At 39.1% G+C, this 19,051-nt stretch overlaps 2 protein-coding genes across 2 annotated transcripts in view; both read right to left on the bottom strand.

Moving 5' to 3' along the window:
- LOC117823642 (E3 ubiquitin-protein ligase TRIM9) overlaps positions 1–19,051 on the bottom strand; it is a 92,484-nt gene that overhangs the window by 31,448 nt on the left and 41,985 nt on the right. Inside the window, exons 3-4 of the mRNA XM_034698869.1 lie at positions 8,838–8,933; positions 2,755–2,877 (exon numbers count right to left, since the gene is read on the bottom strand). Of these exons, the coding sequence (XP_034554760.1) occupies positions 2,755–2,877; positions 8,838–8,933 (219 nt within the window). The remainder of the gene's footprint in view (positions 1–2,754; positions 2,878–8,837; positions 8,934–19,051) is intronic.
- On the bottom strand, positions 11,890–16,230 carry LOC117824550 (60S ribosomal protein L26-like). Its single transcript, XM_034700083.1, is given in 5 exon segments — positions 11,890–12,051; positions 12,054–12,184; positions 12,187–12,270; positions 15,280–15,383; positions 16,226–16,230. Coding segments are annotated over 5 exon segments (486 nt in total).

Here is a 19,051-nt window from a genome sequence, read left to right as displayed (position 1 = left end):
CTACCCTGAAAAACATTCAAACTAAATGTGTGTCTTAAATGAAATAAAATGTGTGCATTTGTGTTCATTCAGAAGTTTCTGCACACTGAAAGTCTACTTTCTGAATGATTCATAATCTCATTATTTTCTCTTTAATTCCTTCAAATGAAAAATCAAAGCTTCACTCTCTGATATGACAACACATGCTGCTTTATGAGCCTCACAATCGTTGGTGTTGAGCCCAATCAGTTAAGCCTGCTGGTTGTCTGTGTTCTGTTGTCTCAGCGTGAATACGAGGCTGTGATTTTAGCAGCTGGAGAGAAACACTTTCCTGATTTCTGTTTGTGTAAAAAAGTGTTTGGTAGTCCTCCATTCTTCCCTCGTCCTTGCTTTGTCACAGCCTCCAGCTCTTTGCCCTCTGGCTCAATCTCAATCCCCAAGCCTGCAGATAATGACAACAGCTGTCCTAAGGGGCTTCCATCCAACCTTCCCCCCTATTTCTCCCCCGCCGCCAACGCCAGCCAGACGGTCAGTCGGTCGGCGGGCACGTTGAGGCCGGGCAGGCGTCCATGTGACACACTAAGACTTAGGAAAACCCCAGCAGAGGATTTACTAAGGGAAGTAAAAAAACTGGACTGTCAGAGAGAAATCACAAGTTCATTGGTTCAAACTTAAAGCCCTGACACATTTGCGTCTAATCAGTTTCTTTCTATAGGCAGAGAGATCACTGTGATCCTTCAGATATCTGCAAGACGACCCGACACAGGAGAGGCTTTTCGTATTATTCTGCACGCTCATTACTCGTTTGAATTTGCTGTAAAGAATCGTGGATTGTGTCAAATGCAACGTGCCAAAACCAGGGTTTCCTGATACACCTGGTAACATTTTGCAGAACGAAACACAACCTACTCTTTGGGAATTATGACCCACAATCATGGGCAGTGCTCGAAAAGTGCATGTATCTATAGCTATTTATAGATCTACAGAGAGATTTTTTTTTTTTAAGTTGTGTTTTTTGGCATTTTTGCCTTTGTAGAATGGGAAAGCTGGAGAAAGACAGGAAATGTGGGGAGGGGATAGAGGTGGAAGACATGCATAAACTGAATGAAAATGGACGTAGTATCCTTGACGTCACCCATCTGTTTCTGAAGAGCTGTTTTGAAGCTGATCGACAGCAGGTGCCATATTGGAGGCAGGCCTTTAGCCTTTTCAAGAACAGCTACAGGGTGCCCGCCTGTCAATCAAGTCAGGCATGCCCTTATATGGGCAAAACTCTTAAGTTTAATATCTTCAAAAATAGCAAGTTATAAGAAAATCCACCCCTGTACAGTGTGTGCCTATAGAGAAATGAGCTATTCATACCTAAACTGTTTTTTGAACCAGGCTGTAAACATGTTTATTATTGCTGTAAAGATCGTCTTCTTTGAATGGGTGTGTATGTAGTTTCTGCAGAAAGGCCGGAAATGTGGGGAGTAGAGAGAGGGGGAAGACATGCAGAAAAATGGTAGAAGCTGGGAACCTGCAACCACTGCGACAAGAATGAGAGCGTCTGTATATGGGGCGCCCGCTTAGACCCCTAGGCCAACAGCGCCCCATATAAAGAGAGCTTTTTAAAAAAGTTGTTTGTAAAGTTCTAAGATCCCAAAACATTCATTTTCTGTATCATGTTTGAATAGCTTAATGTTTTTATATATGTATACACTACCAGTCAAAAGCTTGGACACACCTTCTAGTTCAATGGATTTCATTTATTTTAATTATTTTTGAAATTGTATTTTAATACTGAAGACATCAAAACTATAAAATAATCTAGTTTTGCCATAATCTGGATTACAATGGGCTATCCATTGTGTACTAACCCTACCTCTGAACAACACAACTGATGGTCTCAAACACATTAAGAAGGCAAGTCATTCTACAAATGAACTCTTGACAAGGCTCATGTTAATTAGAAACCATTCCAGGAGACCACTTCATGAAGCAGACTGAGAGAATACCAAGAGTGTGCAAAGCTGTCATGAAGGAAAAAGGGGGCTACTTTACAGAATCTAACATATAAAACATATTCTGCTTTGTTTAACACTTTTTTGTTAATTAAATAATTCCATATATGTTCTTTCATAGTTTTGATGTCTTCAGTATTAATCTACAGTGTTTACAATAATTAAAATAAATACAAACACTTGAATGAGAAAGTGTTTCCAAACTTTTGACTGGTAGTGTATGTAGAAATAAACAAATGAAGGAAAAGGAAATAAAAGAGCACATTTTGGGTTGACTAAATAAGGTAGTTGCAAGTCATTTCTGCAGATAAACTTCAACAGGAACAAGCTGAAGGCTCTGTTTATGTCCCTACTTTATGCACAATGAGTATTCTGCAAAGACAGCTGCAGGACAGACTGCAGTCATTTGAAAAAAAAGAGTGATTTGCACAAACAGTATGTGTGTCTTTCCCCCTGTGTCAAGCTTTCTTCATACTTTCCCTTTTTTTTGTGCTAAACCTATCCTGCTTTGGGATTTTTTAATTCTTGCCTGCTCCATATTGGACTTGTTTGCCTGCTTTGGATTACCTTCCATGGATTGACCCTTGACTTCTTCAACCATAAACCTTTTGTAAATAAAGTAATTGTAGCGCTGCACCAGCTCGGTCTCTGGCCTCTGCTGGAGCGTCCAGTTGTCTGTTTTCCCATTGACAAATGTGACACCCTTTCTCCTCTTTGCCATAAATTTGAAAGTCATGCAGCTACACTTTGACAAACAGATCATCAGTCCCACCTTTTGCTTGTACTCCTTCTCCTTGGTGACTTTGGTGAGCAGTTTGGCTTTCTGTCTGGTGAGCGCCTCGATCAGAGAGTCACACTGGGCCACGAGGCAAGCTTCAAACTCCACACCGCTCTCCTGAAAACACACAGAAACACAAATATTACCATAAAATTCAAGAGGAAAAAGAACACAGATATAGAGAAGTATGTAAGAATAAGACACCATATGATGCATTATTGGCCACCTTTCCTTCAGGTTTCCCAAAAGTCATTCTCCTCACACGCTTCCATCAGAGATAACAGAATCAACCCTGAGCCTAAAATAGATCTGTTGGTGTGTTTTTGGCTTTATTCAGCAGCACAGAGCTGCTTTGTTTTTGTCACTGAAATGTTAATTACAAGCAACATCTCGCTCTATTTTTGTTTCCACCACACAAGCAGTAGAGTGGTAATTATTCTAATAGACTGCAGGGAAATATTAATCATGTTTACCATCTGTTTGCACAACAAGTCACGCTCTCCACCAGATCTATGCACTTAGATGTTACACACACTAATATTGAAATACAAAGCCCAGATGTACAGTATGTGTGTTGCTAATTTACACAACATGTGCATTGCAGTACAGTCACCTGTTGCAAAAACACTTCAGCACAAGATCTAAAAACCTGGATTCTCTGGAAACCCATCGGCTCTCATCTGATGACAGCGTAGCCTCTGGTTAGTTTGTCCTCTAGTGAACTTTTCAGGAGGAGCCAGCGGTTTGCAATAAACAACCTCCAGGCAAGACTCCATTTTTAGCTTTGTTTACAGTCCAATTAGCATCTTGAGAAGTGACTGCATGTTTACTTTAAATCAAATCAACATTTCCCCCTCCAGATATGTAATTCGTTTGTTCATTACATCCCTCCGAGGTGCGCCCGTACATCTTTCTCTGGTGAGTCTCAGAGTTTCACTGTAAACACAAAGGCTTCACTCTGGCTTAGTTCAGTCGTATGAGCCTGACAATAAAACCTATGTTCTTGTGATTTAATCAAAAGCAGGGTTCAAGTTTTCTGATTTAGTAACATGATGATGCTGACTTCTAAAAAATAAAACACAAGCTTTGTCAGTTCTGTCCTCAAGAAGAGAAGGAAACATAATGTTGAAGTCAGATGATTCCATCTGATTGCTTCTTTGTGGCACAGCATGAAACAGATTTTTTACTCAGATTGAAACTTCTGATGACAGTTTGTCATTTGCACCCTGCATGCAGATAACTATCATAGAGATAGATAAATCATCATCATAAAAACCACAGATGTGGGTCAGGATGTCATTATGGCTGATTGCATTCTGCCTAATTTTGCTCTCCATACAAAGTGTTTTGCCATCATACACCAAAGCTTGCTGATATGTGATTGGTCAAAACTGTTCAGCCTGCATGCAGGAGCCAGAACCCTCCCTGTAATACAATCCAGACCTTTTCTGTTTTTTTAATTAATAAAAATGGTCCTTTAATGCTTTTATTTACGTATCTATTTTAATGTATTTATTTAATTGATTAATTATTTTTTTTAAATATATATATATTTTTTAAAACCTCTATGACAATGTTTTTTGGTCTACTGTCTCACCACTTTATTCTGTTTAATTTCAATTATTCTTTTAAATCTTTCACATTATATTTTGTTTTTGTATTGAAAAGCACTTCTACACTCCAATCTGTCTGTCAAATGTTTATTTTGTCATCCAAATCCTGCCATGCTTTGCTTGTCGAAGCACTTAGTAAACTTTCTTCACACTGCTCCTATGTGGTCGCAGATTCAGATCCCCATCCTGCAGACGTGCTCAGTTTGGGCATAAACTTTGTCATGTCTGCCGTAGCACTTATAAACAAAACACTCCAGTAATGTGCCCTGTGTGTATATATGTGTCCTGTGTGTATATATGTGCCCTGTGTGTAGATATGTGCCCTGTGTGTAGATATGTGCCCTGTGTGTAGATATGTGTCCTGTGTGTAGATATGTGCCCTGTGTATATATGTGTCCTGTGTGTATATATGTGTCCTGTGTGTATATATGTCCTGTGTGTATATGTGTGTCCTGTGTGTATATATGTGTCCTGTGTGTATATATGTTCTGTGTGTATATATATGTCCTGTGTGTATATATGTGTCCTGTGTGTATATATGTATCCTGTGTGTATATATGTGTCCTGTGTGTATATATGTGTCCCGTGTGATGATATGTGTCCTGTGTGTACATATGTGTCCTGTGTGTGTATTTATGTGTCCTGTGTGTATATGTGTCCTGTGTGTAGATATGTGTCCTGTGTGTATATATGTGTCCTGTGTGTACATATGTGTCCTGTGTGTATATATGTGTATATATGTGTCCTGTGTAGATATGTGCCCTGTGTGTATATATGTTTCCTGTGTGTATATATGTGTCCTGTGTATATATATGTCCTGTGTGTATATATGTGTCCCGTGTGTATATATGTGCCCTGTGTGTATATATGTGTCCTGTGTGTAGATATGTGCCCTGTGTGTATATGTGTCCTGTGTGTATATATGTGTCCTGTGTGTATATATGTGTATATATGTGTCCTGTGTGTATATACTGTATGTGTATATATGTGTCCTGTGTGTATATATGTGTCCTGTGTGTAGATATGTGTCCTGTGTGTACATATGTGTCCTGGGTGTAGATATGTGTCCTGTGTGTACATATGTGTCCTGTGTGTATATATGTGTCCTGTGTGTATATATGTGTCCTGTGTGTACATATGTGTCCTGTGTGTATATATGTGTCCTGTGTGTACATATGTGTCCTGTGTGTAGATATGTGTCCTGTGTGTACATATGTGTCCTGGGTGTACATATGTGTCCTGTGTGTACATATGTGTCCTGTGTGTATATATTTGTCCTGTGTGTATATATGTGTCCTGTGGGTAGATATATGTCCTGTGTGTATATATGTGTCCCGTGTGTATATATGTGGGTTTATGTGAGATGTGTTGGATGATGCGCACCAATTGTTGTGAGAGTGTGTGGGTGTTTATTATTTATGTTTCTCCATGTATGTATACTTGTACAGACTGTGGCAACACATTTCCTTGCTAAGGACAATAAATATCTATCTATCTAAACATTTGTTTTTAAAAGGTGCCATATAAATAAAGATATTATATTCATATTTTTTATGTAGAATCTGTAAATTTAGAGATTAGTAGCTTGAAAACCATATGATTGAATTTTTACAACCTTCTTGTTTTGTTGTTTTGTGCTAGATTTTCTTATCCAAAGGGTATGAAAATAATAAAAATGCTGATTTTACATTGAAGTGACAAAGCCCTTTAACTGTAGTCGGAAATTACTACAAGCCAAAAGGAGAAAATACCAAAATAGTGGAGTTAGTTCTGCTCTTTCATTTCCAAAGGTCAACATTGTACCCTGACCACATGCTAGTACTGTTACCATCATGACCTAGGTCTCCTTACTTCAATAATATGAGTATTTTTAAGAAAAGCACACAAATCCAAACCAAAGAAGAAACTGTTTTATATTTCAGAGATTATACGATCACTCTGCAAGGATTAAGAAACACTGTGTTTTATTTTGAAGGGCTTGCTCACGTTGGTACGCTGCAGCAGAGTTGGAGAGTAAAGAAAAGCAGCACCCTGAAGGGGTATTTTATCCCTGCACAGAGCGCACAAGATGAAGTCTCAGATAAACCTGATTTCCAATCAAGCTTCTCCTGCTGACTGACACAGTTCACATCTATAAGAGGATGACTCTCACTCTTTTTCTTTCTCTTTATCCCTCCATCTCTCCCCCGCTGTTCTGGCTCCCAGACTGAGCAAATAAGTGCTCAGAGTTTAAGACTCTTAATGCCTGCTCGTGCTTCTGTGGCTGACGAAATATGACAGAGCAGACTGTGTGTGAAAGTGTGTGCACGACAGCACACACACACAAAAACACACACACCCTTTTGGACAATCTGGTTTGTTTTAGTTTGGTGACTCAGTGGATTTGCCTCCTGCTGCACAGCGTGAGGAGTCCAAATGTGTCTCTGTAACTGATTTATTTGGAGCTTAAAGCCCATTAGCAGCAGGTTCCCCAAAGCAGAATGCATTCAGCGCGAGAACACATCAGCGGTGATGTAAATTATGTAAAGACTCTGCATGTGGAGGTAACTGATCAGACATGGGAGGAAGTATGGAGGCAATCTTGCACAGCAGACAGACTTCTGTCGAGTCGAACCCATGAGGGTCTGAGGGGAATCATTTTGAAATGTGGAGATAGGAAGGCTGCAGACATCCTAAAAGTGACTACATAAATAGAGTCAATGTTGCTGATGGTTGTGTTTGTAGGTCATAAAGAGGCAGCAGGATAAACTGTTCCATAACATCAACACTCAGAGGAGTGTCTGGAAAAATCTAATGTCTTACCGCAGGAAAAAACCCTGTGTGTGCATCCATACTGAAGTCAAAGTTCTTACTGGTTTTAACAGACAACATCACATCACTCCTGTCCTCACTTCTCTCCTCAGGCTTCCTCTGCATTTTAAGATTCTACTGACCACTTTTAAAGCTTGTCTGGGTCTCGCCCTGACACATTACAAGCCATCTTACGATCTTAGATCCTCAAGTGGGGCATTTCTGGTCATTCCAAAGTCGAGGCTCAAATCCAAAGGGGGGTCGAGCTTTCTCTATAAGAGCCTCTCGACTTTGGAACAACCTCCCTGAGACTATAAGGCTGGAAGAGTCAGTGACATCTTTAACATCACTTCTAAAAACCCACTTTAATAGATATGCTTTTACATGAATTCACCTGTTTAATTCAATGTTTTAAAAAATTATTTAACTAGTTAATTTGAATTTATTGAATTGACTATTAATTGTTTTATTAGTTCGTTTTTCATTTATACATTTAAATGTTCTTAATTTATCTTTTTCTATTTTCTCTGATGTGTTGTCTTCGTCTTAAAACCTTTTTATTGTCCTTTAATGCCTTTATTTATTTATTTATTTATTATTTAACTAATTAATTTGAATTTATTTAATTGATTATTTCTTGTTTTATTATTTCCTTTTTCATTAATTATTTTAATGTATCTAATCTATCTTTTAGTATTTTCTCTGATGTGAAGTCGTCTTCTTCTTAAAACCTTTTTATTGTCATGTAATGCCTTCATTTATTTATTTTATTTTTATTTAACTAATTAATTTGAATGTATTTATTTGATAATTTATTGTTTATTTTTTTTTATTTTTTTTAATGTTCTTAATCTATCCTTTTCTCTATTTTCTCTGATGTGATGTCTTCTTCTTAAAATCTTTTTATTATCCTTTAATGTTTTTTTATTTTTATTATCATTATTTTTAACCTCTATAACAATGATTTATTGGTCTACTATTTCATTACTAAATTCTTTTTAATTTGCATTAATTATTCTTTAACCTTTTGTGTTGTATTTTGTTTTTTGCATTGTAAGACTTTTGTCTGTTAAAGGTGTATTCTGTCATCCTCATGAATTCTGCCATGCTTTGTTTGTGCTATAGTATAAATCAAAGTTATTATTATTATCAAAGTTTGTAAGTATTATCAGAGGAAAGTATAAGTAGTTTTTCTGCAGTCACATTGTAACTGTCAGTGCTTTACTATTACTGCTGCATTCATCTTTGTGTTGCTGCAGAGGTTTCAATTTGTAGGAATTAAAGTTACGACCTCAAAACCTCTGAGTATGGTAGTCTAATTTACAGCAATGCAAAATGCCCTTTGGGATCATCATTTGCTTCTTTGCTGTCCTATGTCTGACCCATATCTCTAAAAAAAAAAAAAAGCACTGAAACACTGTTTTAAGCTTGATGACGATGCATTTTCCAGATAATCTGAGGAGGATTTAGATTTTTATTGAGCAGAATAGAGTAGAAGAAAATCGCCAACCAGTGCAGCGGCATAATCCTCAAGCTTGTCAAAAACAAATACAAATTTAAAAATCATCAGATTTGAAGATGAAATGTTGTAGCCTTAAAGAAGTTAAGGTAGTGAAGCAAGAAGGCAGATCATCCAGAGACTGAAGTGTGCAGGTTGTTACATTGTGTTGTTACCTGTATCTGCTGCAGCATGTTCTTGAGCTGAACCAGGAACTCCTTGGCATCTTTAGCTTTGTCAGAAACACCGTTCAGGGCCTGGGACAGCTGGCACTGCAGAGACAGAGAAGACAGGAACACATTTAACAACTTCAAATATCATCACTTACACCTCCTCAGTTGCAACCAAGCTGCAACCTCCGGGCGCGAGAATTCAAGCCAATGCTGAAGTGTTAAAAACTGCAGTTCCTCGAACGTCCACTAGAGGCTGGCTCCGGAAGTACCAGAAACCACATACACACCCATTCAAAAAAGACGATCTTTGCAGCAGAAATGAACTTGTTTACAGCCTGGTACTATTGGGAGATGTGATATCATTGGGAGGTTTGGTAACAGACCAGTCTAAGGCCATGAGCTGGAACATTCAGGCATTATGTAACTGTTATGAGGTTATGAGAGTTAGAAATATTAGAACTTGAGAACCCATGAGTTCAAAAGTAGTGCTGGGTCACTCCATCCTGGATCCAGACATGTATTGGCTAAAAAGATCTTACAGGAAACTGGTGTTTGTGTGTGGTCCTGGGAAGGGAGCCACATGATGCTCTTGAAGGACATTAATCAATGTTGTCAATGGACCAGGACATTGCCTAATAGCTCATTTCTCGAGCGGTGAATTTTTTCATAACACAGCAGTTTCAAAGATATTAAGATTACAAGTTTTGAATAATAAGAGGCACAGCTGACTTGATTGACAGGCAGGAACACTGTAGCTGTTGGCGAGGAGGCTCAAAGCCCGCCTCTGTACCTCACACTAGCTCGGCAGATGTTAGGTCGAGTTCAGCATTTCCAATATGGCTCCCGCCGATAATCAGCTTCAAAACAGCTCTTCAGAAACAGATGGGTGACGTCACGGATACTACGTCCATTTATTATACAGTCTATGGTAGCAACAATTAAATCTTCTTAGCTCAGGATGTTTGTCCAAAGTCACATTGAAGGCATTAACAGAAGAAAATCGGCTTATTTAAATACAAAGAAAGATGGCAGCCTGTTACCACACAGCCCAAACAGTTGATTTTAACACAAGTCCCGCCTCTGACAAGCTAAATAACAAGGATGAGCAATGATTTTCGAATATTCAAATATTTATTCACTCTGTAAAAAACATTGAGTATTTTCTCATTTTAAAAGTACAATTTTTCATCGTTTTTCCCGGTGCCTGGCTGTAATACGGTATTCCAGCCAGACGGTGGCGATAGAGCATCTTAAAGCTGTTTGCTAACCGCAATAAAGTAACAGAAGAAGAAGAATGCTAACTGCATCAAATAGCAAAAGAAGAAGAAAACATTAGTGACAGTGGTGGCTATTTTTTTCTGATTTTTCACACTACAACACACGTCTTTCCAGAGACTGAGCATAGCTGTACAATGAAAACACACACACCACGCTGCTGCATCACAAAAACACAGACATCAAGTCAAGGCAAGGCAAGGCAAGGCAAGGCAAGGCAAGGCAAGGCAAGGCAAGGCAAGGCAAGGCAAGGCAAGGCAAGGCAAGGCAAGGCAAGGCAAGGCAAGGCAAGGCAAGGCAAGGCAAGGCAAGGCAAGGCAAGGCAAGGCAAGGCAAGGCAAGGCAAGGCAGCTTTATTTGTATAGCGCATTTCATACACGAGGGCAACTCAATGTGCTTTACATTAAAACATTAAAAGCATTGGAGACATTCAGACAAGCATAAAAGAACACAATTAAAATGACAAATATGATAAAGCAGAAAAGAAAAGGAAAATTAGAAATATTTTAAAAATTACATGAAATTTTTAATTTAAAGTGAGTTAAAATAATCTAAGATAAGAAGGCAGTGGCAAAAAAAAAAGTCTTAGTCTTTGATTTAAAAGAGGTGAGAGTTGGAGCAGACCTGCAGCTTTCAGGGAGTGTGTTCCAGATATGTGGTGCATAATGACTAAACGCTGCTTCACCATGTTTCCTTCTGACTCTCGGGACTGAAAGCAGACCAGTACCTGATGACCTCAGAGGTCGAAGTGGTTCATAAAGTAGTAGCAGATCAGCAATGTATTTTGGGCCTAAAGCATTCAGTGCTTTATAAACCATCAGCAGGATTTTAAAGTCTATTCTCTAACCGACAGGAAGCCAGTGTAGGGATCTAAGAACTGGAGTGATGTGGTCTACTTTTTTGGTCCTTGTTAGGACTCGAGCAGCAGCATTCTGTATGAGCTGCAGCTTAAGGTGATTATTCAAATAAATGTCGATTAGATGCCAATGATAATCAAATAGTATTTTTGCTTGAAGTGCCCATCCCTACTAATTAGCCAATCATAGTTCTGGATTTTGGGTTGACACATGTGGTGGCCAATCAGATTTCAAGGGGTTGAGTGCCACCCCTGACGACTCTTCTGGATACGCCCCTGTGTTGGTTGTCTTTTCTAAATTATGTTGAATGAAAATGAAAAACTTAAAGAAAAGGAACATTTTCCACCTTTACATGAACCTCCTGTCAGTTTACGTGTGGAGAGAAAGCAAAGGACACTGATAGACAATCGTCCAGTAGCTGTGAGGTATCAGTGGCATTATCACCAAACAATGTAATCTCTACACTCTACTGTATCTGTTCTGAGATTCATCAGCAACACTGTACAGAGGAGGCTCCTCTCCCTGCGAGGCAAACTGTGAACAACCAGAGCAACCAGCGAGGCTTCTCCTCAGACGCTGGTTATGTAATCTCTGCACCCAGCAGCAGAACACATCATTCTCTCTGGATGCTCCGATTACATTTGATCCTCACCCAGAGCTGAATCACCGGGTCCTCCTCTCGCAGGGCCGGGGCTGGGCTCTGCATTGTCTTAATAAAGGGGATTAACTTCATCTAGATTAGAGTCTAGATTAGAGTCTAGAAAATCCATGCTTAGTGTGAAAACACTTTCACTTTGTTTGTCTTTTTCTCACAGCAACACAACACTTCAGGTCAAACGAACACAGCAGAATTTATACAGAAAATTGAGCGTTTGTTTGTTTTTTGTCTATTTATACAGTTTATTGAGAGCAAAAGATCTTTTTCACTCCTGCATCTTCTCAATGGTCTCCTCCTTGTGTTTGCCCTTCCCCTTTCCATCGGTGCAAGCGTTGTGCTCCAGGATCTTCTTGCGGTCCTTGTCCAGCTTTAGCCTCGTGATAACCACCTTGCCGACATGGACTGTGGTTCCTATGGCCTTCTCTCTCTCTGCACACGCTCAATGTAGATGACATACTTCTTCCTGTAGACCTGCACCACTTTGCCAATCTGCTGGCCTTTGTAGTCTCCACGGACCACATGGACTTCGTCATCTTTGCAGAAGGGCATGGACCTCACATCTGTCAGAGCTCTTTGGACAGTGGGGAAGACGTGATCTTCCTCCTGATGTGTGAGGGGGCATTGAAATGCCTCTTAAGGTTCTGTGCTTGCCGTTCACTCCTCTATGGCTGGTGGGTGTTCATTTTTAAGTTAAAAACATACAGAAACATGTAAAATTAAGCCAAACACACCCTAAAAATATATTCAACACCCTTAAATCATTTAATATCTTAAAGAATATACACTTTTTGCATAAACCGTGTCTCTTTAAGTATCATCCAATCATCTCTTTAATGAATGGAGTCATTTTCTTTGCTAAATGTCTATAAAGTGGGACTGAAACTAATGCATTTGACACCCTTTATGAAGCACTTCCTCCCACATTTTCTGCCTCATATTTATAAAACAGCCTAAAGGGGTGCGCCATATATTAATAACGTCAAAAATATTCTCTATATCACGAGCAGCAGCTGGTTCCAAACTGTGTTCAAAGCTGATATGATACATGTTAGAAAGAACACAAGGAGCTCCAATAACCCAAAATGTGTTTTATTTGGTTGACTGAATAATCTCATCTTGTCACCAGATCACGTGCAGACACAAAATGTGAGCTAGTGGGAGTCTCATTAATACCTACACCTACATAACAGAGAGCAGGATCCCAAAAAATTAAGCTTATTGGTTTCCGTTTGTTTTGTACTGTTTGGTTATTTTGCATATCAAAGGATGGGGAAGCAGAAATGCACATCTTGGTCCTGCAGCTGCTCGCACAGATAAGATAGAGCTGGGCAGACTTTAATAAAAGCTAATTATTATGTCTGAATTCTGCAGTTCTGCTCTGTATTTGCAAAGTGAGCAGCAATGATTGAACTCAACAAACATTTGAAACCCTGTCTTTTGTTTTCATGATGTCTGCAACATTAAACTGAACGGGGAGGAACCCAAACCGATGAATAGTACCCTGTAAGACACAAATCAAGTCACATTGTTTAAATGACCTTTAATGACCTTAATTATACTGCAGTATCAAAAAGGTCAGGTTCATTCTAACATCGGACCTCCACTAGATTTATGTCCAGTCTGTCTCCGTGCTCTCTCGTCAATCAACACCCATCGGTTGGTGTTGAATGAAGGATTCTCCTCCTCCTCTCCTCATCCATGTTGTCTTTCTGGTCCTCTGAAAACCTCTGACCTGTTGACTCCAGGCCTGGCTCCGCTCATCATGACGGTTTGTTGTTGTAGTCAAGTGAAATACGATCTGGTGATAACACAGAGTGTTTTATTCTGAAAATTAACCGGATGTTTTCATTTTGTTTTGGTGAAACCGGACTTCCTGTCCCGCTCCATCTGCTCTCTTGAGATTGATGCGTCGTGCTCAGGCATCAGGCAAATATAGAAGTCTTGTGTATCTCATCCAGAGGGCTCCGACCTGCCGGATCAGAGACGCAGCCGGAACACAACAGAGCAGATCCAGTGGAAGTTAACACATTGACTAGAATGGAAACCTATCAGATCTGGTGCTGTAACCTATCAGAGACGGACCAGACATGGATTGGTTGGAATTTGGCCTTAAGACAGGAGACAAACTGCAAACACAATCCATTCAAGATGCATCGATTAGAGGCGCTGGTGGCCTAGCGGTCTAGCAGCCCCACATACAGAGGCTACAGTCCTCGTCGAAGGGGTCGCCGGTTCGATTCCTGGCCGGTTGACCATTTCCTGCATGTCTTCCCCTGCTCTCTACTCCCCACATTTCCTGTCTCTCTTTGGCTGTCCTATCAAATAAAGGCAAAAAGTCTAAAAAATATAACTTTAAAAAGATGCATCAATTAAACTCCTAAAATCCAATGGTTGCCTTAGATCAGGGGTTCCCAAACTTTTCAGACTGTGCCCCCCAAAATATAGGTGCCAAAGACTAGCAACCCCCGCTGTATTAAATGTTGCATAATTCTACAACTGATGCTTTTGTTAAAAAAAATGTTAATCAATTAACCAGCCTTAACCTTAAAGGGTCATCTGGCAACAAAGAAAGACAGAAAACTAATAACTTGTTTTTATTTGCAAGGTTTTATTTCAAATGTAGCTACTATTTTTGTCAATATTTTCACAATAAAATAAAGAAATAAAATATGGAATTTCAACACACTTTGGTAACCCAGGCCTTAGACTGAGGGTGGCACTGCTGGCATAATTCTTTTCAGTTTACTCCCACAGTGCTGTTAAAGTTGGTAGAAATCACTGACTGTGCAGAAAAATGGACGACGTGCCTCTCTGTCCTCCCAATGTGAGATATGCAGCAAAAATTCCATACTCATGGGTGCTGACGCGTTGCTCTGGTGGAGCTGAGGCAGCCACAAGAGCAATCTATCATGAGCTGATTTTTTTTAGTTTATGTTTTTAGTCTTTACCTGTTTTATGGATCATGCCTTGGTTATCTTGTTCACTGTTACTGTGGTTTTGTTCTCTTAGCTGCATTATTCTAGCGCTAGAAATCACATTTTATTCATTAAAATTCATCAAAGAATCAATTTTTATAAGGAATCAAACTGAAAGGAGACCATGGAATTGGTCAGGATAAGGACTTTGTTGCATTTAAAAAGATACTGCAGCTGCAGGTTTTAGAAACACATTTCTTAAAATGAAAAATATGTATCTAATTTCACTTCTGTGCAAAGTTTGTATCTCCTAGTTTGGAGTGTTGCCCTGGGTGTGTTTAATACATCATGCAAAAGTTAATAAACTATCTATCTCCAAATATGCAATATCCTGGCTTCTGCTGCAGTAATGCCGACGAAGACAAATAGATTAAGAAGAGAAGACGCACAAAGAATTATCAGAGATCCAGATGGTCTGTGGTCAGGAAGGAGCAGAGACGGAGAGAGAGAGAGGATGATAATAACACCAAGCACTCCCATTCACCTCCTTAGTCATCAGGCAGCTATTCCAATCAGATACATAACCTCCAGTGTGTGTGTGTGTGTGTGAGAGAGAGAGAGAGAGAGAGAGAGAGAGAGAGAGAGAGAGAGAGAGAGAGAGAGAGAGAGAGAGAGAGAGAGAGAGAGAGAGAGAGAGGAGAGAGAGAGGAGAGAGAGAGAGAGAGAGAGAGAGAGTGTACATTTGTCACTGGTTAAAGACAGGACAAAGGAAACACATATGCCAGAATGTGATGAATCGTCTCCATGAATGCCACGCCCACATTTCCCACCTGCTTCTATTTCTCTGAACACACACACTCACACACACACACACACTCACTCACACACATGCAGAGCCAGAAGGCGATATGAAGCTGGCAGATCTCCTCTTTTGTTTGCAGATATCATAAATATCAGACATATGTGCTGCATGGAGCAAAGGTCAGAATCATGCCGGGATCATCAGAGGTTTTAGGTCTAAGCTTTATTGAATTTCTACTCTGAGAATTATAAATGTGATTTATTTCATGGATAAGCACAAGAATAGCCTCATATGTTTCACATTACAGACTCCAACAAGAGAACCGCTCGTCTTTAAACTGGAAATAACATTAAGAGAAAGTTAGAAATGGCCTGTATGTTTTTTTTTCTTTGAATCTCTCATGGTTTGAGGAGTTAAAATGTCTTTATAAGGAGACTTCCTGTTATGGCAGCGAGCCCAGAGAACATGGCTCACCAATAATAGCAATCCAAGGCATATCAAGAAATGTTCAATCTCAGAAATCAAACAGTGCGAAGGAGTCAAAGACAAACAAAACAACTGAGGAGCTCAAAGAAGACGTGTCTGAGGTAGCAGGCCAAGCAGACTAAATAATGCTGAAACATGGAAGACTCTTACAATATAGACGTAATAATAATAAAGGCTATACAAATAAAAAACAAGTCTTCCACACCAACATGGACAGCATTAAGTCAACAATTAAGAACATTCAATCAGACATTAAGGGATGCAGTGGTCATATTTCCAGGGTAGATTAACAAACCTTGGATCTTAACCTCATTGTGTCCGGTGTAACAGTTTAATGTGTGACCGTGTTGACTCGTGACATTTAGGCAAATGCACCAGGGATTAAAAAAAACTGTTACCTCATGCATCCTGGACGCATCCAGCTGGAAGTCGCCAGTTATTGAATTGAATTGAATTGAATTGAATTGAAAGCCTTTATTGTCATTGTACATATAAATGAGATTTGGGAGAGCAGCTCCTTAAAGTGCACACACAATATAACAGGGTCACAGATTAAATCGAAACACCGGTTCATCTTGTGGACTGTGCATAGACTGAATGTTTTAGATTGAGGCATTGCTGGGTCATTTTTGGGGCATTTGAGTCAAATTCTGGTATTTCTCTGATTTTATTTTAATATACTGATTTTATTTAATTTCATATTATTCTCTGATTCATTTCATTGATTTGGTGGTAATGATTTTATGTTATTTTTCTGGTATTTATCTGATTTGATCTTATTGAATTTATTGTCATAATTGTATTTTATTTCTCAGATATTTATCTGTTTTTATTTTCTTGATTTTTTTGTAATGATTTATTTTATTTATCTAATATTTATTTAATTTTATTTAATTGATTTTGTAGTATTGATTTTATCTTTTTTTCGCTATTTATCTGATTTTATTGGAATGATTTGATTTTATTGATTTTATTGTAAGGACCTTATTTTATTTTTCTGGTATTTTTCTGGATTTATTTAATTTTTGTATTGTGATGATTTTATTGTAATGATTTGATTTTATTGATTTTATTGTAAGGACCTTATTTTATTTTTCTGGTATTTTTCTGGATTTATTTAATTTTTGTATTGTGATGATTTTATTGTAATGATTTGATTTTATTGATTTTACTTTAATGACTTTATTTTATTTTTCTGGTATTTATTTCTGATATTTATCTGATTTTATTTTATTTTATTTTATTAGAATAATTTTATTCTTATTTTTAAGTTTTTTCATATCACTCTTCTCTATCTTGTTTTAGCCTTGTATCATTTTACCTATTGCTGTTTGTGAAGCACTCTGGGCTGCATTCTTGACTGTATAACAGGTGCTTTATATATAAAATGAGTTGAGTTGGTAGGTTGATTTTGTTTTACAATAAACTCAATATGTGTTCCCTTGGTTTCAAATTGATCCCACTCTTTGGACATTGTCTCTCGTTTGGCGGGTTGTCTGTTCTATTTTGCTCCTTGCTATTTCCTTCCTTCTTTCCTCCATGATGCCAATCCTTGCCCGCATAGCTGTCCAGATTTGAGATAAGTTTGTTAAGAGTCCAGTACTCAAGTTATTGCCAAACTTATTTTACATACAAGAACAACAAAAATAAGATTCCTCCTGGATCTCCCAGCAGACGTCCACAAACAACAGAGACAGAAGCTGTGAGATAGGGGAATCCTGAAAACAGCGGACCATCTTATCTTCCCCGACAAGCTGCTGCTGAGCGACGGCGAGCGCAGGAGCGTCTTTGACACACCGGCAGACGAGGACAAATACGTGACGTGGAGGAGATGGAGGAACGGGTACCCAGAGATTAGTGAGAGGAAGCTGTCGTCAAAGTTAAGATGTTAAACTCCACATTTCAGCACTAAACCTGTTGTTGTTTAAGAATAGATTTATTACCTTCTATTGTCTCTTTTATGTGCTTCCTATAAACTCTTTCATTCCTGAGTGAATAATCCAATTATTGTCTGTTTTAATTATGAGAGTTTAAGTCTTTAATGATCTCTCCTGTCAATTTAGGAAACAGGATTAAGTAGATGATCATGCAGCGTATCCTAAATGTGTAAAATGTATATTTGACTTTATATCATAGTGCTTATCAAGCAAATGTCCTCCCTGTGGCTCTCTCCTGTGGTTATAAATACAAAGGGAATCTCCTACCACACACAGTCAGCACTGTATGCATAATCCCCTCTCCACATCTCTACAATAACCACTCTACCCCCACACCACACACACACACACACACACACACACACACACACACACTGATCTTATCCCCCGTCCATCCCTCTTCCATGCACGTGTCATCCTGAGTCAGAGGGAGGGACGTGTGGAGGTCATGGTTCACAAATCAAGCCAACCCTTTCCATGGAGCTCCTCGCTGCTCCTCACCAAGAGGCCATCTGCCCCAGCAAGCTGTCTGGCCTGTTCTGCACAAGTGTGTGTGTGTGTGTTTGCATGCCAAGATGCTAACAAGGGGATGACGGATGTGCCATGGGAGGGCCGTCCTGGCACCTCCCCTCCTCTCTCATTTGTTCGGTCTGTTTCTTTATTCATTGAGCTGCAGCCGTGTTCACCAGGTCAGAGTTGTGAGTTCCAAACGCCCACCTGCCTGCTCCCAGCTGCTCGTCTGTTTACTGTAGGAGACATCTTTTATTCCGGCATTGATTTGCTTAACCTATTGCTGCTTTAACCCAGTGGATATATATCTCAGTGTATCCCAGCATGCATTGTGGGATTTTGTAAAAGCATTTACCCGGCAATATAAACAACAGGAACCACAGTGAGCGACCGAGACGACTGTTACAGACTACTAAAGAACATGAATAATTCCCTGCTGTGTTAAAGTGCTGAGTGTGTAAAGAAGTAAACATCACAAGATCAAGGATGGGTTTCTTTTGTTTCAAGTCCCTGCAGACTATTCCTTCATTAAACCAAGACCAGGATCTAAGGATGTGCAAGATAGATCCTTTTGAACTGACACTAATAACCAATAATAAGCTGCTCTGATGGTTGCTACCAGTTTGGATCATTTTTCACATTTAAAGGTGACATATCACGCTTTTTTCATCAATATATATTGGTCTAAGAGGTCCCCAAAACATGTCTTTAAAGTTTATGCTCAAAAAAACACTTTGAAATCAGATTTTGGCATGCCTAAAAAACCCTCTTCTTCAG

The sequence above is a fragment of the Notolabrus celidotus genome, chromosome 13 (genome assembly GCF_009762535.1).
Source record: "Notolabrus celidotus isolate fNotCel1 chromosome 13, fNotCel1.pri, whole genome shotgun sequence".
Taxonomy (NCBI): Eukaryota; Metazoa; Chordata; class Actinopteri; order Labriformes; family Labridae; genus Notolabrus; species Notolabrus celidotus.
This window is presented reverse-complemented; position numbering and strand designations above follow the sequence as displayed.